Below are 23,498 nucleotides of genomic sequence, written 5' to 3' on the forward strand. Positions count from 1 at the left end.
GTAGGCTTTCTTTTGCATATTCTCTAAATGTATGCACAAAAAATGTGACACAGCTGTAAAAGTTAAACGAGTGACAACATACAAATTATATGCAAAGAATGGAGGATATGTATCTGTTGCTGTTACAACTTCTTGTCTTTCTGTCCCCCCAAATATCACATCCACTTGGAAATCAATGAAATTTCTAAGTTGCATATATACCCTATACCATTCATTATTATGGTCCCCTGGTTGTATTTAAACTTTTTTTTTTTTTTTTTTTTTTTTAAGAAAGCGTTTTTCTCTTATTTTTGTCTTATTTTTACCGGGTGGGGTCGTTTGTGTGCATTCAAGTGATAGTTGCTATGTTTCCGACAGCACCTGAATGCAGCAGAGAGAAAGTTTGAAAAGAAGGAGGCTGGACGGCGCGTCGCTATGGAGACAGCGGCAGGAAGTAACGGCTGGTCACGCATGGTAAACACTACTGTCTTCTGGCTCTGTGTGTCTTAACGTTGTCCACAACTTCGCTATAATGTCTTAATAATTAACCAGTGCTTTCCAGTGTTATTATTATTATTATTTTTTTTCAGTTTTATACTTTCTTCAGTGTTTGGTTTTGCTCTTGTCCCCCTGCGATTCGAGTCTCACCGCTGCTGTGATTTGTTCCGATGCGCGCCTATCTCTGTTTACCAAAATAACACACTTTTATTTAGCCTCGCTTATCAACAACCGCACTAATGGCGGTAAACTTAACACGTTTACTAAATCCTTACAGTCTACTGGCCATTTCGGCATACATAACCAATCCACCCGGCGGCACCTATTTTAATAAAACTACAGCTTTTGGAAATGGTTTCGCCTAAAACGGTGTACAGTCCGTTATATTTACTCGAAGGAGTGTGGAAACAGTAGGCGAACCACTTTTTCTAATTTTGACTGGGGTCAGCGGTGCGTGGTGTGTTGTGTGTGTGCCGAATTGAAGAGTGTCTCCTAACAATTAAAGGCCTTAAAATGATGTGTTGTAGCCATAAAGCGTGGCCATGTTAAATAAACAGAATTAATGTTGTAACTGTAGAGGAGAATGGACTTTGGCTTTCTCCATACATGAGAACGGCACCCATAAAGGATGTAGTGTGAACTGATGTTGCCACCTAATGTTTGTCTTAAGACAAACTTAACCTGCAATTTATTATGCCATTTACCTCACTGAATAACTTTAGTTGTCATGGTTTTCCAGGGCATGAGAGAGAGGGTCAGGATGGAAACAGCTGAATAGGAGAGGAATGAGCACTGACTTGGGTGATTACACTTTGAACATCCCTACATCCCTACTCCCACCAGCCTGACCCCACCCAACACCCCTGTCCAGCAATGTCTCGCCCAGCCATCCCCCACCTCAGTGCAGGGGCCACAACCTCAGAGGCTCTGTCCCTCCTTCACCAGCGCCTCCTGGTGGCCGAGGAGCAGACTGAAGCTCTCATCCGTGACATGAGTTCACTGGGAGTTTCCAGGGAGCAGCTCCTGGGAACTGTGGAGACAACGAACCCTTCCCATCGGCTTGTGACCCCCCTGAGGATACGTGAGGCCCTCATGAGGGAGGCCGGGTGTGAGAGCACGCTGTGGCGACAGTGTGACTCTCTGGTGAGCCGGGTGTGTCGCATGGAGAGTCTGCTGCAGACCCTCAAACTCACCACGTTCCGCCTGCAGACTGAGAGAGAGCTGGATCCCTCTCACACAGGTAGTGGCTGATATATAATCCTGTTAACTGAATGAGATGGAATGAATTCCCGAGAGGACATTTGTATGTTGTAGCAGTCATTACCTGAAAAGGCTTTTAAAGAAGAATAGAACAAATTGGAGCTGTTTAAAAATAACACAACCTACATCAACAACACTAGAATGTATAAATCCCCTTAACTCCAATTTCCCCCTAAAGTCAGCCTTAAACAACTTCAAGGTTTGAATTAAATTTTTTTTCCATATTACATGATGGTGTCACATACATAATCTCTACCTGCTGGTTGGGACCTTCATTGAAGCTCTATCACACTTGTATTGGGTGAAATATTCCAACCCACGATGCCCATGTTTTCTGGCTGCAGCATCACATCAAATAGAAAATATCTACATGTCTTGTGCATTGTTTTATACACATTTCCCTGGAATTCAGCAGGACATATTTGCTATCTTTGGAAATTTTGAGATCTCCACTAGAATTTAAAATAAAGTTATGCCAGTTAAAACAAAGTTCGGTTGTGCAGCAATGACAAATGACTGCCGAGGTATGTGGGAAATGAACTTTTAGCATTATAAGGCCTTGAGTAGAAGAACACAGACATAAAATGAATAAAAGATATATGACATGAAAATATCCCCCAGATTTGTCATAGTGTATGAAATAAATGCAAATTATTAGCTGACTCTGAGTGGGCAGCGTGGCAGAAATCCTTGCTTTGAGGCTTTTTCACAAAATGCTGATACTGGTTCTTCCCGTGTTTTTGCAATTTTCCCTCTTTGCGGGTGCAGCTGGTCTCAAGCAGCAGCTTGCAGCGCTGCAGCAGGAGAGTGAGGAGGAGCAGCGGGCCTCCAGGAGGGAGGCGATGAAGCTGAGGGAGCAGCTTGAGCAGGCCTGCCAGGAGAGAGACGAGGCTCGCACAGAGCTGCAGAGGTTGGGGGAGATGCTGGAGGTAGCTACTGCTGCCAAGGTACGAATATTAAAGGGTGATGACACAGACAGAAAACCACAGTTTCTTCACACTAATTTTGAAGAAAGTTGAGCTTGTGCATGTCAAGAGAAGTGGAAACCTGGCCTGGCCTGGAAACCTGAAGTGTGGAAACTTAATGAGATATCCATCATCTCTGGATACGCATGTGTTGCATGTGTTTCATCATACTATTGCTCTGAACATTCATGAACAGGTGAAAAGGGAGTTTAGGGCTTCATTCCTACTAATTTCAACTAATATTAAAGTGGCAGCAAGATTTGTCCTAGTCTACAACAGAATCAGAATGCTAGAATCATTTGTGTCATATTGGCTTAGCAATACCGTTGACTTCTACAATTACTTAACATGCTCAGATGTCTGGTTTTCAAAACTCATTTTCTGGTATGTAGTGTGTTTTGGAATAACAAAAATAATAAAAAACACTCGCTGAACCCAAGGCACTGCCAACCATCCCAACCTTGATAGTAACAACAAACAAGTTTTACGTCAGCTTGATTTTGTGGATCTTTGATACTTGTTGGCTTTCCTGATTCAACTTGCTTTTTCATTCTCAACGTCGAGTCCAGCTGAGTCCGGTGGTATATTGAGCACTGCAGTGGTAAGTCATATTAATGTTTTTTTGTGATCATGTACTATTGTGTCTGGCAGATGGATGTGGCTTTGGCTGCTGAGGAGCTGAAGGTCATCAAAGAGCAGATGAATGAAAAACTGATGGAGGTGACTGATTCCTTTGCTTCATTGAACCTCGTTGTGCCTCATTTCCCGCTGCCTAACACGACTGTGTAAACACCAAGCTACTGTCTCAACAAAACTTTTCTGCTGGTCAGATGAAAGAGCAGATGTGCCAGGAGTCTGCCTGCTCCTTTGAGGCGATGAAGTCGCACAGCGAGCTTCTCCTGCGGGTTGAGGAGATGGAGAAAGCGGTGGAGATGGAAAGACGTCAGGTAAATTTTCAGAAAGGTCTGAGAAGGATGAAAATATCTGAATAGTGGCTGATATCCTCTCTGTCTCTGGTCTGCCAGGCTCAGCTGGTGCAGTCGGACCACCAGGCTTTGTATGTGGAGGTGCAGACCAGCCGGCGGCGGCTCCAGGAGGAGCAGGACACAGGCAGGAGGCTGCAGGAGCGCTGTCACCAGCTCCAAGAGCAGACAGGTCAGGATATCTGTGGGATACACAGTCTGCATTTTTTTTTTAAGATTATTTTTTTTGGCATTTCTGCTTTATTAGACAGTCACAGTGGAGAGACACAGGAAAGACAGGGCAGAGAGAGAGGATGACATGCGGCAAGGAGTCTGGGTTGGATTCAAAACTCGGCTGCTGCGGCTCAGCCTCTGTATTAGGTGGTATGTGCTCTACATGGTGAGCCACCAGGGCACTCCAGCCAGTCTGCATTTTGCAATTTGTATTACACCAAAAAAATCTCCATCTTAACAAGTCATTTAGTCTCACAGTGTCTTAAAATCTCTTTTTTTTCTTAAAACAAGATAAAAAAAAAATGCACTGTTTTTCTAAATTAAGAAGATAATTATCTCAGAATTCTGAGAATTTTTTTTAGGAAAAAAAATATTGTCCTGAGTTTATGATTTTTTTTGTGCTGTTTTTCTGAATTAACAAGATAATTAGATTCAGTTAATTCAGAAAATAGAGAAGAAAGCTGCTGTTTCTCTTTTCACATGAAAACTCTTGTCAGAATTCTGAGATTTATATATATATATATATATATATATATATATCAAGTGCCATTTTCTTGATCCAAGTGGGTTGATCTGCCTTATTCTGCCTTGTTTCAACAAATTTGTACTTCTCAGAAATATTCTTAAAACAAGTGAAACCGCTGTGGAAACAAGGGAGATTATTTTACCCCACTGGCAGATTATTTTTTCTCTTTTTTTATGAAAACCAGAATTTTAACACTGAAGATGAGGCTAAATGACTTGTTAAGATGGTGATTTTTTTTGCTGTGAATTGGCCTAACTAAAATTCAGGCACCACATTGTCTATAGTCTGTCTTTGCATGTGTTGCATTATATGTCATGTGTTGATCTGTTTTGTATTTGTTTTTAATGTGAGGCTGTTTGTGATTGACACAAATGACTTGCACTGTTTCCCAACACTCTACAGTAGCCCATGTTTAGATGGCGATTTGCTTTTTTCCAACTGCCTTTCACAGAGGCGAAGGACTCCCTGGTGTCCGAGCTGAAAGCTGAACTGAAAGTAAGTCGAAAGAGCAGTCGATGAATGAAAACGTCCACATCTGTAATGTGTATGATTATCCTGCGTTTCCACTGGTGAATATTGTATGCATGTGTGTTCAGAATGTTCGTCTGGCCCTTCAGAAACAGCAGACGGAGAATAGTAAACTTCAGAAAGAGGGTGGGGAGCTGAGAACTGCTGCAGACAAAGTCCAGGTCAGTAGCTTTACTTTACCATGCAAAAGTATTTCCTTCACTGCAAGAAATCTCAATCTTAACAAGACTAGTTATGTGAGTGTCACATAAAACCTGCTCCTTACAGCAAACTTGAACTTTGGTAGAGTGTTGGGTTGCATAGTTATTTGGGCATTATATAAGTCCACATGGTGATGAAATATCCTCATTATTTGCGTTGTTCTCCCCTGGGCTGCTGCAATTATTCACTTCCACAGCAGAACAGCTATCGCATAATTGTAATTATGTTTGAAAGTACTATCAGAGCATTTTTTCCTGTCACAAGTTTAATTTGCAGAAGTTTTCTGCAGATGTCACCTGCCGGATCTATTTTCCAATTCAAATAACAAGAGAACAACAAGGGAAACAACAAGAAGAGAGCTGTTTAATTTCTTCAAAGAATGGGTACTGCAATTTGCTGCTTTTTCTATTGGCATAATCCACATTTTGTGTCTATTTATGTGCTAAAGTGTTATTTTGGGGCTGCTTTTGCTGCCGTAGTGAATGGAGACATAAAAGTACAGTATTGTGGATTAGCAGCCCAGGGAGCACGGAGCAACTAATGAGCATATTTCACCACAATGTGGACTCCGTCTCCTCCTTTTGGTCAGATCTCTCACTAAGTGTAATGCAACACTGATGCACTGTACTAATGTCTAATGCCCTGCAGTCAATTTTAAATTGCTATGAACAGGCCCTGAATAATCAGCTGGAGAGTCAGTGCTCTGAGCTGAGCTCTGCCCTGCGCTTGCTCACTGCAGAGAATGCAAAGCAACAGTCTGAACATCAAACCAGCTTAAAGGTACACACACACACACACACACACACACACTCACACACACACATACACACACGCACATACAAAGACACACACATGTTCCACCAACCCGTGCCTCTCTCTTTCAGGCTGAGAGGAGTCGTGTGGTCAAGCAGCTGCAAGAGCAAGACCTGCTGTTGGAGGCAGCCAGACGTAATATCCAAGCTGAACTGCAGGTGGCGCTGTCACACAAAGTTAGCCTTCAAATGGAGCTGTGAGTCTCTTCGATTGGCTTTTTACATGTTACCATCAAACATTACACTTCTAACCACTAAAACCAGAGAACGAGGAAAAAAACAGCAATGTTGAAATGCGTTGTGTGTTAGAATTAGAGCTGTTGGAGTCTCTTATTGATCTCTATTACTGTTGCTATTTTGCACTCTGTCCTCATGCTGTCATTCTTGTTTTTTCACACTTTCATCTATGCGTTTCTACTTAATAGGCCGCCTTGTTGAAATTGTTGGATGCAAGGATACAAGGATACAAGGATGTTTATTGATCATTATACAACAGGTTGTATAATGGTTGTAATATGTTTAAATACCCCTGATTGCTATAATGGGATTTCAATTCTATCCTCCTTTGCTGAATCCTTTAACTTTTTTGTGCTGCTCAATGACAAATTTTCCCTCAGGGATCACAGAAATGTCATCTAAATTTGTCTTGATGCCTTCAAGATAAAATTACATTTATATGATAATTGGCAGCCAAGCTAATTAGCTTATAAAAATAAGTCAGATTAACATACATGAAAGATCCACATTTTTAATCAGATTTGGAGACTTTAAAAATATTTCCGCGTCTTTGTTCAAAATATTTCTGTGCACAGAAAGATTTCGATCTCTTAGCGTGTCATGTAAACAGCAGGTTTTGCGGCACATTAAAGAGTACACAGAAAATTTATGAAAATCCTGTCATTTACATCAGTGTGAAATCATAAACATGAAACCTTTTAATCTCCAGATAAGTCCCACTAAAATAACATTACTACATTTCCTCCCCTATCTCCTCATTCCCATGACATGTACCAGTGTGGGTGCCAGCTTTTAGCCTGCTGTCCAAACAATGGAGTTGATGAAAGAAGCTGCTTGAACAAAGTCTTCAGAAGACTTGTTTCAGCTGATTTAGCGCAATCGGTTCTTCTCCAGAAACTAGATTACCTACTGTGTTTTAATATTTGCCCATGAAACTTGCCTCATCCTGCCTTACTGAGCTGCTAACACAACTAAAAGAATTTCATTTGTCTGGTTTTCAATAGAGCATTTCAGTGTCTCATTGGGGTCTAAATGGTGTTTCAGAGGCTTTTGCACCCTGGCAAGAATGCATTTCTGGAAGGAACACTGCACATTTGTAACTGTGTGGAAATTTTTTGCATAAAAATGGTCAAAGTAAAGGATATTGATCAGTGATATTGGCAGCTTCAATCCAAAAATATCAGTATCAGTATCAGTCTTCCAAAATGCATGTCAAACCCTTGCAAAAAAAAAAAAGGAAAAATTGGTGGTTGCACTTGTTTTATGTGTGAAATCTTATGAATCTTCAGGGAGAAGCTGAAGGCCGAGCACGCTCAGCTCCTGCAGAGCTCCTCCATCGGTCAGGAGACAGCTGTCACTCAGAAGGAGCTGCTGGAGTGCACAATCGAGAGGCTGCGGGGGGAGCTGAGCACGGCCCGAAGACAGGAAGAAGCCATGAGGAAGGAGCGGCAGGGCTCAAAGAATGAAGTACAGAATGGTTTTCATCATGTCTGCATGTTGGATAGTCCTGTGTCTGTGTCCCACAATAAATTCCTTTCTCTCTTACCACCAGCTGTGCCTGGTTGTCACCAAGTTAGAGGGTGAGAAGAGCGCTCTGGAGACCCAGCTTAGTGAGGCCAAGGTAGGATTAACTGACATAGAGTTGCATAGTGGGAGGAATTTATTTTGGGTGGAGTGAGGTTACGGATTTTCCAGCATTTCCATATACTTGGAAAGGCATAAAGCTCTCTCGGTTGAATCATCAGTGTAAACAAGTAACAAGGCCTCTTCATCATAGTTATGGCTCAGTGATGTAGGCCTAGTATTTGGTGCCATTTGACACTGACCTGAAAAAAAAAATGTAGTTTCTCACAAACAAAGCTGAATGATTTAGAAGCAATGGCCATAACATAACCCTGTAGTTTCAGTTATTTATCCATAAGACTGTGAATCTGTGTTGTGTCACATTCTGGTTGTAGTTCACAGTAAAACTGTATGGCGAAAATAAATGGGAAAAATACTTAGGCCCAAACTGCAACTCTATATCGTTTCACCTCTTGCTGATATAAACTGATTTAATATATTATTGGCCTTTGATCAACTATTGGCTGGTTCATCCCAAAAATATCAGTACTGGTATCCGCTTTCAAAAACCCATGACAGTCTAATCCTATTGCACAGTTTTCATATCAGCATATTCTCAGAAGTTGTATCATCAGTTGCTGACAGTTTTTAGCCTTCTCAATGTCCCATGTTGACAGCGGGAGGGGGAGTCTCTGAGCTCAGCCTTACAGAGGCAGGAGGAGGAGAACAGGAGACTCATGGGAAAGATGGCCGCCATAGATACGCAACAGGTGAGAGGCAGCTTATCATCATCATCATCATCATCATCATCTTATTTATCAATAGTCGTCTCCTTGTTATCTGCTCTAGTGTTGACTTTCTACATTTCTGTTCATCAGGTTTTATGTATTTCTGTGTGTGTGTGTGTGTGTGTGTGTGTGTGTGTGTGAGCAGCAGGAACAGATGCTGAGGGAACTAACTGACAACAACAACAAGCTGGCTTATGAAAAAGGCAAGCTACAGGTACACCAGACGCATACACACACACACACACATATACACACACACACACACACACACACACACACACACAGACACACACACACACACACACACACACACCAGTTTTTGCAGTGTTGCTCGGCTCCCTCATTTGATTGTGTTAACTGTGTGATTTCAGAGCAGAGTGGATGAGCTGCAGGAGGAGCTGACAGCTTTAAAGCGGGCTGATACTGCCGCTCCTCAACACAAAAGGGACAAGGTTGGGGAGAAATGCTGACACAGATTTTTTTTTATGCTGATGCTTGACTTACTGTGGAATTTAAAAAGTTTTTTATTAACTACCATGAGCCACATTGTTATTACCATGTGTTAGAGTTCATTCTTTCCATTTCTTGGGGGCAGGTTGTACTTGTGGCATTATATATGACAGAAGTGGCTTTTCACTTCATGAAATGTGAAAAATTATTAGAAGCACATTGCTGTAGACATCCGGAACTCTCTGTTAAGTAACTTTGTCACTGTAATGTTCAGAAAGCCAATAAAAGACTAGACCTGATTTTTTTTCTTATATCTGACACAGATGTGATCCTCTTATGCCAGTATGAACAGCTAAAAAAAAGAACAAAAAAACATACCCACACTGAATATGACGAGTGAATGTATATATATATGAGTGATCTCTCTCTCTCTCTCTCTCTCTCTCTCTCTATCTCTCCCTCTCTCTCTCTCTTTCTCTCTCTCTCTCTCTCTCTCTCTCTCTCTCTCTCTCTCTCTCTCTCTCTCTCTCTCTCTCTATATATATATATATATATATATATATATATCAGTGAATGAATATGACCAAGCCATTCCATTTTTTTTGCCTTCTTGCCATCAGCCTGAACAGCTGCTGACGGACTGCCACCACACCACTGTTATCTCAGCATTATTACTATTCTATTATTTACTATTCTACTGCTACTAGAAATGAATGCCTGCACCTTTATTTCATTAAAGATTTTCGTGCAAATGACATTTTTTGTTGTTCAGCAGCATGCTTGTTGTAAATGTACATATCCTGGGTTATGGCAGAGATCTGTCCATACCAATGTCAGATACAGGTTGCATACAAAGATGAACACGAATAGTCCAGGCAAAAAGATGTGAGGAAAAAAAGTCACAATTGGGTCACTTTTGGCCACTGTGTGAACCTAAGATACACACAGATACAAGCTGGTTAGATATTAACCAAAACGAATAATTCAGCCTAAACTTAAATTCCTCAGTGCACAGCAGAGAACAAAGCCCCCCCTAATATTTATGTCCATCTTTACTGTCCCCTGTCTCACCCTGTCACTAACCCTAATTAAGACAGTCAGTAACAATGTCCCTTTGCTTTGTGCTGTAGTTGAGTGAGCTGCAGGCCTGGCAGGGAGTCTGTGGTTCAGGAGGGAGTGTTGTCAGTCAGACGCTGGAAAACATCCTGGCCTCCCACAGCAGACTCCAACTCGGCAGCCAGACTCTGCAGGAGGAGCTGGGCCGGCCGGAGCAGGAGCTGCTCACGCTCAGGAGGGACAGGTCAGAGCTGCGCGGGTTGACTGGCTGTTTGTGTGTGGAATGTAGATTTACAGATTAAGTGTGTACAGCTGTCTCAGTGAATCCCATGTCTGAGTGAACCTGTATGCATGTGTATTAGTTATAAGATAAGCTTGAATGAAACTGGGTCATTGCAGCAACAAAACACTAATAGGATACAGCAAAGAAAACATAGCGAAGAATGAGGATAATTAAATATTGCAGAATTATCATTGCCTGGAAAATACTAGGTAAAAATGCATGACAGAAATAAATATGAATTCCAGCACTGAGTGGGGGAAAAATAGATAAGATATTCCACTAAATTAATACAAATATGTACAACGTGATAATAGAGATGTTGATCAGTTTATGCTCAGTAGCTCATGTCATATCATGTCATTTTATGTCATGCCATGCTTTCCGTCCCTCTATACGCAGGCTGCAGACTCAGAGAGAGATCCGGAAACACCAGGCAAAGGTGGACAAACTCCAGGAGCTCCTAAGCTCTACTCACTCCAAGAACAACAAAGCTGTAACTTTCATTTCTATAATTTCTTGACCAAACGCTCACACACATGGGAATATGATGGCTTTGAATTTTATATCATATATACATCAAGTATACAAATATTTCTTGGAGAGAGCTGGTTTGTTACAAAAATAATAAAATTAATAATAATGATACCTGATTTTTAATGATAAACAAACAAACAAAAAAAGCTTGCTCTAACCCTCGAGATCATTGACATTAGTACTGGTTGTGCATGTAATTTGCCTTTCAAACTGTGTGTTTTCAGTGTCAGATTTATAAGCAATAATGAATAACAGATTATACAATAAAGCAACAGGTGTCTATGTGTGTATATGTGTGAACCCTGCAGCTGAAGTCTTCGCGGAAGGCCTTGGACACAGCCAAGGTGGACAATAAGAGGCTGGCTAAGAGTTTGGAGCAGGCGGTGTCCACCAGCAGCAGTCTGCAGTCCAAACTGGAGCAGGCCAGAGACCAGCACCGGCTTACCATCACACTCAGGTACAGGAACTGTGTTTGTGTGAGTAATCATATGTACATATCATTTATCTTCATATGCTTATGACTTGTTTTTTGGATCCTCATCATGTGTTGCAGAGAGGAGGAGCTACACAAGGCTCAGACAAAGATTGGTTGTTTATCGAAGGAGCTGGACTTGCTAAAGCATCGAGCTAGTGACGACAACTTATCCTCCGTGAGGGCATTGCATCGCGAAATATCAGAGGTACAGCATGAGACAGTTATAGATTCATTATCCGGTCGACCTTTAGCTTTACCGGAAGATTGCGTAAGCTGCGAGATTTGGTGCATTTTCAAACGAATTTACCAAATCAAACAAACTGAAATGTGCTGTGTTGGTTATTGGAGTTGGATGATAAAATATTTAAACAGTATATCTTTATGAGTAAAGTGATGTAATAATTAGAGTTTCAAAGTCAATAATAGTTATCAATAAAAATATCTGTTTTATATTGTCTTATGCAAAACCTTTAAAAAAAAAAAAAAAAATATTTGAACTCAGTTCAAATAAAATCAAACAAGTAAACATTTTGTCAACCATGTGTGGTGCAAATTGTGTGGTGTTACACTAACCTGAGCCTTTGTGTGATATGCCATGCCTGCTATAGTGCCACCTTTTGACCAAGGGGTGCAAAAAGTTAGCCAGTTGTTCCCAATAAAAAAAAATTGGTAGGAATCTGAGCATCTGTCTGGAATCTGTTTGTGTGATGGACGGACACCAATTCATAGCCACAAGCTCAACACTGATTATTATCTCATTTGTCTGTGGTAATACTAATGTCTGTGTTTCCTCCCCCAGCTGAGAAAGTCTTACGAAGATTCGTCGGCCAGGTCAGGCGACTTGTCCAGGGCGAACTGGGAGCTGCGACAGCGAGTGACAGAGCTGGAGAGGATTGTGTCCAATCAGAAAGCTCGTATAAGGGAGCAGAAGAGCCGGCTGAAGCAGCAAGTGGAGAACAGAGCTACTTTGGACAACTCCGAGAGAGTCAAGGTAGTGTTCTTATGCGTTACACAATGTAGACAATATGGACAGTAGCGGCAAAATGTTAAAAGAGTTGGAAAATCAACATACCACTAAGGTCGGGGCATTTAATTTCATTTCAACATGAAACAGCAGGTAAACACAGGTGTTATTAATGTCATCAGTTTTCTGAATTTATTAGACTGTTCTCGCTGGGCTGTTATTTATCTCTGTCTGCGTGTTCCTCATATCCATGTAAATCATAAATATTTTTAGAAAGCACCAATACTCACGCCTACAGTATTGTCACCTATGTTTACCTGCTATTTCACGTCAAAATGGCTGCTGTGATGATGGTCTCTTCAGTGTTCAACTTCAAATTCAGTTTATATTTTTACCACAGGGAGGCACCGAAGCATCAGTCTTGAACACAAGTGCACTTCCATGGAATTACATATAAAGTTCACAAGTTACAAGTGAGATCTGTCTCAGTGACATTGATGAGCAACGCTTCAACTACAGCATCCACAGTCCGGATTGTTATTTCATTAAATCAACATGGGATAATTTTTTTTTTCTCTTTTCACAAAGTAACATGGCACTTGCTGCTGCGTCATGCTAGCGGAGTTACTTGATGTGGGAGGGTCGGTTGTTTTCCTTTCACAATAGTTGAAGCTGCGTCGTCTTGGGGCCAAATGGGGCCACACTTCAGAAAGCATCTTTCAAACTGGTGCCTGGCCTCATAGCCCCATCTTTTTTTTTTTTTTTTTTTTGCTTATTTATTTATTTGCTTTGGTGTTGAGGCTCACTTGGCAGCCAGTCACAGCAGTGTACCTCAACAGTTGTGAAAGCCAGAACAGGAGGATTTGTAAAACCAATCGGCATTCACAAGATTTATCTCTCCATGCAAAAAAAAAAAAAAAAATGCACCTGTTACTGATTTATTGATGATCATTGGTGAACGAAAATCACTGGCTGCAATATTTTTGAATTGTTTGATACTTGGATGTCTTGGTCATCCTGAGTCTCCGTAGACAGTCAGTTTGCTGTGCTTTCAGCAGATATTGGAGGAAAGCGTCAAGAAGCTGCAAGAGAAAGAAGAAACCAACAGTAAGCTCCAAGAGGCCAGGACAGAGTCTCAGCAGGTGAGGCCACACAGTGACAGTGTGAAGCTTCAGTTTTTACTTTCATAACACTGATCCTTCCTGGTTATACTGAAGTTTTGTTAAGTGTTGCAAATGATAAGATTATGCTGTACATTTGAGGACATCCTCAGACCTGAGTTGCTGAAAGTATATCCATGTGTAAAACACAGAACTTTATTAAGTTTTGTCTTCCATTTTTTTTTTTTGCTTTTTTCCATTGTCATTTATTTAGTTTTTAGATGGTCTCTTAATTAGCAGCGAGTGGGTTCTCTTGCCATAGACAAAGATGGAAAATTGCATTCTTACAGCATCACACATTATCATAGGTGAGGCATCAAATTTGCTTGCTCTTACCAGCTGATGAAGAATGGGAAATTTGTGACATCCCAACTCAGAGAGAGTCTGAATTTTACCACAGTTTGAGGGAATGTTACCATTTTGTCTAAGACAGTTTTGTCTGATGGAGTTTTGTGTGATGTCCAGTCACACCAGACCTTAGACTAAGTCTGAAGTCTCTTAGTCTGTGGAAAAGTGTCGCTTTGTCTGATGTCTGACATCAGAAGCTGAGGATGTCCTAAAAACTACTTCATACAAGAGATGTTTTTTCCTCTAAAACTAACTCTTTCAGCCTGGCTCTGTGGCAGTGAGCTATCTGTTAACTCAGTTTCATCAATGACTGGAAGAACACTGGAGGCATAGAGCTAGTCAGTAAAAGGTACGCAGCAAATCAGCTCAAAACTGTCTTTACATTCATTTATGAGCCTCTCCTTTTCTGATGTGGAGCAATAAGGCTTTAAGCCCATCATTATCTTATCAAATATTTAGTTCCCTGCAGGCTTTCAGAGAGCTATTAAGCTCTAAAAGCACTTCTGGCTAAATGTTTGTCCCTTGTGAGGCTTTAAAAGAGCAAGGACTGTTTTCACTTGTATGGTGGATATACCGATGTTCCCAATCAAATGCGTCTGGCTGAGCCTGTATGGATAGACAGTGTAGAAAGCTTACTTATTTCATAAAAGCCTCTTCTGATGCTGCAGTGACCCCTTAGTTAATGTCACTGTAGTGTGACAGTTTCTGTGATTTTCATGTTTTGACTTTAAATAAAGGATTACATGCTTCTCAATGGATTGAGTGCATACTCTCTAAAATTCATTGTCAACAAGCCTGTTTTCTCAGCTCTTGAATGATGGTGTTTGGAGATGAAGGTTTCCACTGAACTGATTACACCCTGAACTCCTGTGGAAACCCACTAATGAACCTTGAAAAACCTTGTTTATAGAAGGTCTTTGTTTTATCACACCGCTGCAGAAATTCAGCGGAAATTCTTGATGTGCTACAACAGGTTCAGCCGTGCAGCTGTAATGGAGTTGCTCCACTCTAGGATTCTAAGGAAGTTGTGAAAAGGGATTAGCAAGGAAGGATAAAGGATTAGCCCTACAGAGGTGTAGGATGGGGGGCCCCAAGTTGCGCAAACAGAGCGGCCTCGAGCCAACAGTTGTTACTGTACACCGACATGGATCACAGTGATTCAGACCTAGACAGGAAGTGAGGTCAGACTTCAGTTTCTTATCTGGGATTGATTTGTTCTGTTCTGCACTGCAACAAAATCACTAATGCGTTCAAAAACAACTCCGAATTTGTAACTCCAACCTGGAGTTACTCTGACCTCTGACATCAGATTAACTCAGGGGGAAACATGGATGTGAGAAGGAAGTTTGTTAGAGATGGCTTGTAACATTAAAAACTTATGGTAGCTTCGTTGTGAGTGCACTGTGCTACACAGTGTGGTGCTAGTAACAAAACAAAGACAGATGGTAAAACAGCTGTTAAATTTCATATCGCTATAATCACAGCTAAATATTATTGGTTTATTATGGGATAAAATGTCAGCAAATACTTTCATAACAGTCCCATTCTTACTGTTGACAAAGAACGCCGTCACATTTGATGCCATCACTGACATCAATCCGGATAAATCAGAGCTCTGAAATGACACCCAAATTTCCGACCTGTAATTTCCGAGTTTGGCGCTGTTCAGTTCATTTTTAACTTGCAGCTTGTTTTTTGTGAGCTGTCTTGATCGCAGCACAGTAATGTAATGGACCATACATGAAGATGGCAGCCTTCATGCTGGCTGGTAACACTTTACTTGAGGTGGTGATTACTTGATTCAAAAATAACAATGCATTTTATTAGGACATAATATTATAAAGACAAAAACAAAACAATAAGGCTGCTGAATATTTCATGGAGCAACTGTGTGGTTAGTGACATAATACTGAATTACATTTTCTGATGTTAATGATGATTCTGTCGTCCCTTTTAACAACCTTTTAATCCACCTGTAAAGTGCCACAGTGCACTTCAATTAAAGTGTTACCAACTCTTCACCAATCCCAAAATGCAAAGCGTTCATGATCAGCATCAACTTTGGCAAATTTGGGATAGTTGGGAAAGAGGCAAAGAAGATGCTGGGCACATATTTCACCTTGGGAAGGGCCGTTGTCTTTTATGCACCAGCTCCATGAACAGTTGATCCAGATTTGTAGTGCATGCTGATGTTGCATTGTAAGTGAGCTACTTGATCTCTGTCAGGCTTTGCAGGCTTCAAGTGAGCGGGAGGCAGAATGGGAGAGATGGGCCTCTACCATCCAGCGGTGGGAGACCAAGAGAGAACTGGCTCGCATTGCTGGAGGACACAAGCCTGGAGGAACACTGCTGCTCACACGCTCGCACTCATAATCATATACACACAGAGAAATAATGTATGACACACACACGCTATGCTGCAGAAAAGTAAATGTGATCCCATGGATTTATTCAAAACATTGAACGGACACCAACAAGGAGGAGGAAGTAGCAGCCACGTGTGAATTAGCAGCTGGGTCGCCAGACGTCTGTGTGTGTTTATGTGTCTTCAGAATTTGTGAATCTGAGTTTTGTGCCAGCCAGTTTTGAACCTCGGGGTGGGGAACATGCACTCTCATTAAAACAAACTGTACAACCATAACATCTAATATACTTTTCAGCTGTACAAAGACGCTTTGTACCTGTAGATTCTTTATACAAAAGTAAAATTTTTCAATAGTGCTGTGTACAAATGTATGGTTTTCCATCTACCATATTTGCACATTATTATGTACATAGTGTTGGTTTCTGTTTTTTGTTTTTTGTTTTTTTGATGAATGACTGAATATACAATGTGACCTTGCTCTCCATTTCACTTTACTCCTGGTCTGTGTTAAGGTTATTCAGAGTTCATCAGGAAACGCTGGGGTTTAAGTAATCCAATTGCTGTGGTTCTTTGACTTCCAATAGAAAGAGCTCTTAAATCAAGTTGTCCAATAGGGTCCAGGTTATTGATCATGGCGTAAATTCCATGGAGGTAAAACATTTCTCTTCATGCCAGACACATTAGAATTGAAACAAACTGTGGAGTGGGATCCGCACAGGCTTTTTCAAAAAAGTCCAGCGTCGCTTTTTTATACCAGTTACCTCATCAGAGATGAACGTACATACAGACAGCCACATACTGTAGATACCATTCTCCTTTAGACGCCGCACTTTGCTACAAATCCTGAGAAAAACATCACCATGAGTTCACCTCTTACAAAAATCGACATCTTAAAAACCATACAAACACTCACAGTAACAAGAGGCTGATGCAGGCAAATGAGACTTCATGAGGTTTCAACAGTGACCATTTCTCCTCGTTAGCCACAAGAGGGCAGCATTGCATCAAGAAATCCATTCCCAAATAGAAAAAAAAAGTACACCAAAATATTGGCAGGCAGAAGGGTGCAACCGATTCCAGTTCATTTTAAATTGGTCCTTGTCCATTTCACTTCAGGATGTAAAATCGCTCAACCCCCAAGCCCCTACTGTCTCTTGTAATGCTTACTCCAGAGCTGCTCGCTTTGTCTTCCTACTCCAAATCCCTATTCTATACCTTGAAAACAGTTTTCTAGTTTATGCTATGCAAAAGAGAAACTACCGAGAAAACATGTTCAGTTCAGAAACAAATAGCATATGAAACTTATGCATAATGATACATCTGCTAAAATACAAAAATAGATGATTTGAAAATAACTGTAAATCTAAACATAGAAAAATATATATAATCAAATAATATATACATGATAAATAGTTATGTGTACCATGATTTAACTTGGTAGATTGGGTTACCAGTGGACAACTGTTTACTCATATATCTCTGATTATGTCTGATGCCTCTCACTCCTTGACAGGCAAGAAAGGAGGGCTGTGTACTGTGTGCCATGAGCTGTGAATTATAAAGGATGAGATGCAGGTCAGGTCATGGCTGTGAAGGTGTCAAAGGTCATCCCCGGGTCACCAGGCATAGTGGAGAGGTCACCATACGGAGCATTTGTTGACAGGGTGCATGGGAGAACCCTTTGGACAGTGAAACACACGGCCAAACTCGTCGAACTGGGAAACGCTGCCGATCACTCTGCAGGGGGAGAGGAAGCGAGGACGGACCGGTAAGAGGGCTGAGTTTGTGTGATGTGTTGGCAGACATCATGTGAGGTGTGTGTTTTTGTGCGTACTGTATGTGGGCAGTTGGCCTTGTAGTCCTGGTGGTCGTATTTATGAATTGATGTCACAGGAATTATGCCAAGGCACTATATAACCACTATAACTCCTTTGTAGTTGGTAGTCTCTCTCTCTCTCTCTCTCTCTGTGTGTGTGTGTGTGTGTGTGTGTGTGTGTACCTGTAATGTTCAGGTGCATGCTTGTCAGTTAGCAACTGCAGGTAGATGGACTGAGATCTTCTCTTCATACACCAGTTCTGCAAACACAACAGAGACCACTCAAAAATATTCCCAGTAGAGGCAGATCAGATTTTGTGTCACATTCATAGAAAACTTGGAAATGGGAAAAAGCTGCTGTGCAATCACCTGGACAAAAAAATTGACAAGAAACTGCTGCTACTTCTTTACAAAACGCTAAGAGAAAAGAAACAAATGAAACCATGTTTATGTAGCTTGTCCTCACACAAACAGATGAGCCTGGCGTGCTCAAGAATTGCCACCTTGAACCTGATTGATGCAGTTTCTGTCAAGATCACTCATCATCTTTAAAATTTAATAAAACTGTTAATACAAACGGCACCGACATGATTTCTAAAAATAGCTGAATCCACCGCCTAACGTGCTCACAGACAATTTGGATGCTGAACCATGAACGCATCAAACTTCCAGAAAAAACTGAGCCTTTAAAATAATCAGATCCTGCCTGACGGCCATGGTCTCCTCTTCTTCTTGTTACACTGAGATACTTTTCGTTATCAACATCCACCAATCACTTCTCCTCTTGGCTCGAAGCCTTTTCTCTGTCGGGCAGCGAGCCGTCTGGGTGACTTGACCGCTTTCGGCTGAGTGGCTTCAGAACCTCCCTCTGCACATGATCCTGTGCGAGAGCTCGCTGGCTTTATGATGGAGAGAAGTTAGATTGCCGTCTAGATGTGTTGCATTAATTCTCTGTCCTGACTGCCTGTACTGCCACATAGAAACCCTATGGAGGGCTCATGGTTTTCCCAAGCCTTTAACCTTAAGTTACTTGCTTAGAGCATGCGTCATAAGTGAACAAAAGGATGGATTAAAACATAGTATTAGCTTGATTACTTGAGCACTCCTGAGAAGATAGATACCAAGAATACCTGGATTGGAGCTGTTGGAGATGTCTGGCACCTATCTATTTCAGAAGTTCTCAAGCTTCAAACAAGGTGTTACATGACCAGATATGACTTATTAAACAGCGTGAAAGTTAATCAACTCTTCTCTGGCCCAGGACCGATGTCTCTACAAAGATTCTTATAAACCCATTCACAACTTTTTGAGATATCTTGGTAACAGACAAACGGACAGACAGACACACTACCTCGTTGCCAGAGGTAATTAGTGTTAAAAGTAACCATGGCCAAAACTGTAAGTGGGTCAAAACTGGTCACACCCTCTTTGAAATGCAGTTTCAAAATCATTTTCTCACATATGCATGATTTTACATCACTTGCTATCACATTGCATCAGTGCATCCATTTCTGAGAGGTTTAGGTACCTGTGCGAAGGCAATGAAGAGGAGCTGTTCATGAGTGTATTTGAGCCCAGGCAGGGGCCTCTCCGGACCATGTTCCCTTACCCACTTCTGATACGCCTGGATAGAGAGGGAGAAAGGCAGGTGGAGCGAGTGAAAAGTGAAAAACAGGAGTTACAAACAGAACTACACTCATTCACCTCATGCCCAAACAACCAAACTCTAAGAGAATCATTTTACCGAAGCGTAACTAAGATCTACAATAAATCTGAAACCAAAACAGGCAAGAACTTCCAAATTAAATTGGACAAATCCCCAAAATGTGAAACTACTGCAGCATCAATTATAACTTCATAAATGAGTGACAATCCAGTGAAAGTAGCGGCATTTACTTCAAAGACGTAAGCCAGTGTAACTGTTAGGCATTATTCACATGCTACATGATGCTGCTGTTGTAGTTTCAGTGGATTCATTTTAATGGATTCATTCATTCGCTTTGTATTTCGGCTTCTGCCAAACACTGATAACTTCCACATAGACTGTTCGAGCCTGAATAAAGGGACTGAACGTGCAGCATCCAAGATACTCTACTGTCAAACACACAATGACAGAGGCAGAGAACGGGATTCCAAGTAAAAATGTCTATCTTTCACATTGATGCTTTTGGCAGTAATGTTCTGTCCTCGCACGCTAATAGGGCTGAGTGGTTTGAACTGAAAAACAGAATAAAGAAACACAGATATGAAAGAAGCTGATGATGGACACAAGGACACTTGGGAGACAGTGGAATGAAACAGGATGCAGAGTCAAACAATTCTCTCCAAAGTGTTAAAAAACAGATATTGGAGTGACATTTGAGTGGTGATGGTCCCTGTTACTTACGTAGTAGGACAGCTTTAGCCCTCCCATGTCCGCTATGTTCTCACCCAGCGTCAGACGCCCATTCACCTGGGAGCAGAGGAACGATAACCAAAACTTCTAAAACACCATCAGTTTGTGTTGAAGGCCTCTCCTTCCTGAGATAGGCAATAGCCAGTGTTTTGTGGCAACATTAAAGGAATACTCCACCCAAAAACTAGATCTTTTGTATCTTGTACTCAACCCAGATTGTCTTGACTGTTCAACAAAATCAGTTTCAATCCCATGTCTCAAGGAGTACAAAGCTTCCAAAATGTATTAAGCATTTCTGTTTGAATGGAGTTGACCAGCCACTTCAAAAAAAAAAAAAAAAAAAAAAAACAGCAGCAAAAAGGATTTGAAAATATCAGTTTCAGTTTCCCAAACTCTTCGTACAATGTAATCCAGGTCTTGATTCTCTGTTGGTATTCTCATTGCGTCCTGGTCCAATGTATTTTTAATGCAACATTGCAGAGTAAACCACTTCCTAGATGTGTCAGTGAAGCCCACGTAGCATTCAGTCGCTGCTTATTGGAGCCTTTGTTCTCCTTGAAGCATGCAAGTAAAAGTTTTTTCATCACGCATTCAAGACAGCTCAGCATGATTGGATGATGCAAATTATATAGTTTTGGGTGAAGTAGCTGTTCTTAAAAATATTTTTTAAAACTGACTGTTTTCTGGGGGAGAAGAATCCCCAAGTCTTTTCCCAAGAGCTTCCTCAGATTTTCATTCTTCTCGGGGTGCAACAGCATTTTAGACCCTTATAAGACACTAAAACTCAACAATTTTCTCCATCCAACATAGACGTAATCTGTTTTTACAGATAACTAGTGTAGTATTGATCAGTTCTGTAATAAATATATAATCAAACTGCATCACATTAGTCAAAGGTGAATGACACTGACTGAACCAGATCTGATGTTAAAACAGGCCAATGTTTTGGTTGAACCCTGTGGTGTGTGCAGTACATGTGCAAACCCACCCTCTGGTTATACACAGTGAAGTTATCATAGAGCTTGACGATGCACTCGGCCTTCTTCTGGAACTTTCTGTAGGAGTCTTCCGTCCACCACTGTTTGAGATTGCCATGGCGGTCGTACTGGCCCCCTAGGGACATGAACCATTGCATCACTAAGATGAGGGGCAAGAGGGCAGGGGGCAGCGTTAGCATTTATACAGCACAATCTGCAACTTTCCCTCACAGTCCAAAGAGCTGTCCAGCAAATATTTGGAGAATAATTGGCACATAACTTTTAGGGCAGCGCTTTTGACTTGAAGTGGAAGTTAGAGATTGTGTCTTAAAATAATAAACTCTGCACAGTTGCATTGCATCATACAACTTGCTTAAAAATCTATGAAAAACATTAGGAACACTCAATCTTTTCCATGAAACAGACTGAATGCAGGTCCAGATGAAAGCTACAGTATGATCCATTATTTACTCCAGCTATTAAAGCATCCTTTTAATTGCGATGGTAAAGACGTAGATGAAAAGGTGGAGACTTTTTGCAGAGGAACTTTTGTAGATGACGTTCTGCACATGAAAAGATAGAGGATCTTTTTTTTTTTTTTTAACTTAAAGGGAGTACAAATCCATATTAGAACTGTGTTGCTAATGTCTTTGAATTGCATAAAACTTGCATAAAAGCATTAATAAGCATAGATAAAGAGGTTGTCATTCTTACCCCAGTCATCATATCCATGTGTCAGCTCATGACCGATGATAGCTCCTATTCCCCCGTAGTTCAGAGACCTAGTAACAGGAGAGAGATGGATCACTGAAACCATGCTGCATTTACCTAAACTTAGGGCTTTAATATGACTTAAATACAGCTGTTAGAGGTCTCACTACAGAGCTGGACAGAGGGTTATGTTTTTATACCTTCTGGTTTCTCTGTTTGTTTGTTAGCAGGATTTCTCAAAAGTTATGAGCAGACCTGCATCAAACTTGGCGATAGGTTGCTCAATTTTTCATACTGATTGGCAAAAGGGTGGTGTGGCTATGGGCGTGGATTCACATAAAAATGCATGTAAGTAGAGTACAGTAACATTTGGTGACTATCCAACATGCAAAACAGGCATGTCTTGAGAGCTGCATTGTGCTGGTGGAGGTCTGCTGAGCACTTTGACTAGCGCTGGCTCAGCCAAGCTGCTGTAGGCAACAAGATCATGGCAGCTGCCTCAGATGGACGTTATAGGATTACTTATTGTCAGGCATCACAACAAATTTTGATCTGAGTGATGAATTACAAGAGTTACGCAGGTCTCATGCCTTGAGATCTGATTGTGCACCACATGTGCTACAAAGTAGAACTTGCTCACACTGATTAGAAAACATCAGATCAGTGGTTATGAGTGAGGGGAGAAAAAAAAATCTGAACTGGGACTTTTTTGGCTGCAGTGTGAATATTGCCTAACTCGATGCACAGTTTGGCCCTCTGTATCACAACACAACCCCCGGGCTTCCTTATGTTCTGTGCACCGTGTTGGCTGCCACCTGCGTCTGTCTCCCTTTCCACAGGGACCACAGCAGATCCCCACTGGTTTCAACCTCAGTCCCCTCCCCTGCCTGAAAGCAGCGGGTTGGTCCACCTCTCCTTGACCCTGGGCTGAGGCAGTGTTGCCTATGCGGGCCATGCAGATATGGAGAGTGATGAGAGGGCAGCCCCGGGGCTATTCACATGGCTACGTCTGAAAATGACTTTCTGACAGCTAGTCGATACACTGCCTCACACCAGCTCCGACTCACTCTCTAAACTAACTGGCTGATTGAAGCTTCATTATACCCAACGTGATAGCAGAGAGTTGTGTGTGTATATGTGTGTGTGTGTGAGAGAGTGAGAGTGAGAGAGAGAGAGAGAGAGAGAGGAGGGGGTAGAGAGCAGGAGCGAGAGAGTTTATGGGAGGTTAGGGCTAGCGCAGTAATAACTTCAAGGGGACAGGTACACACATAGCCAAAGGCTCCTAAGCAGCGCACACACACACACACACACACACATACACATGCACACATACACACACACACACACACACACACACACACGCAGACTTAAGTGCAATCATTAATATTGATCAGTATGCACGGCAAGAGTT

At 41.5% G+C, this 23,498-nt stretch overlaps 2 protein-coding genes across 5 annotated transcripts in view; one reads left to right on the forward strand and one right to left on the reverse strand.

Annotated features, from left to right (window-relative positions):
* Positions 1-432: 432 nt before the first annotated feature.
* Positions 433-16,660, forward strand: ccdc150 (coiled-coil domain containing 150). 4 transcript variants are annotated; one of them, XM_030067942.1, is made up of 22 exons: positions 433-453; positions 1,217-1,717; positions 2,506-2,684; positions 3,354-3,422; positions 3,533-3,649; positions 3,728-3,857; positions 4,876-4,919; positions 5,021-5,113; positions 5,826-5,933; positions 6,038-6,162; positions 7,492-7,669; positions 7,755-7,823; positions 8,443-8,535; positions 8,699-8,767; positions 8,925-9,005; positions 10,134-10,303; positions 10,742-10,835; positions 11,185-11,333; positions 11,430-11,556; positions 12,151-12,342; positions 13,371-13,457; positions 16,050-16,660. In XM_030067942.1, exons 2-22 carry the CDS (start codon positions 1,351-1,353, stop codon positions 16,194-16,196), a joined length of 2,688 nt encoding a protein of 895 aa, XP_029923802.1. In that variant the 5' UTR covers positions 433-453; positions 1,217-1,350; the 3' UTR covers positions 16,197-16,660. The 4 variants fall into 4 exon arrangements, with proteins under 4 accessions (XP_029923802.1, XP_029923804.1, XP_029923803.1 ...); XM_030067944.1 differs by having other exon boundaries at positions 5,042-5,113; XM_030067943.1 differs by lacking the exon at positions 433-453 and having other exon boundaries at positions 1,351-1,717; positions 13,374-13,457.
* The window catches only part of ecel1 (endothelin converting enzyme-like 1), a 42,243-nt gene continuing 34,983 nt past the window's right edge, over positions 16,239-23,498 (reverse strand). The window contains exons 13-18 of the mRNA XM_030067946.1: positions 22,091-22,158; positions 21,388-21,512; positions 20,391-20,456; positions 19,533-19,628; positions 18,188-18,264; positions 16,239-17,925 (exon numbers count right to left, since the gene is read on the reverse strand). Coding sequence (XP_029923806.1) covers positions 17,826-17,925; positions 18,188-18,264; positions 19,533-19,628; positions 20,391-20,456; positions 21,388-21,512; positions 22,091-22,158 — 532 coding nt within the window. The 3' untranslated portion in view covers positions 16,239-17,825. The remainder of the gene's footprint in view (positions 17,926-18,187; positions 18,265-19,532; positions 19,629-20,390; positions 20,457-21,387; positions 21,513-22,090; positions 22,159-23,498) is intronic.

Source organism: Myripristis murdjan, chromosome 13 (assembly GCF_902150065.1).
Source record: "Myripristis murdjan chromosome 13, fMyrMur1.1, whole genome shotgun sequence".
In the NCBI taxonomy this organism is placed as follows: domain Eukaryota; kingdom Metazoa; phylum Chordata; class Actinopteri; order Holocentriformes; family Holocentridae; genus Myripristis; species Myripristis murdjan.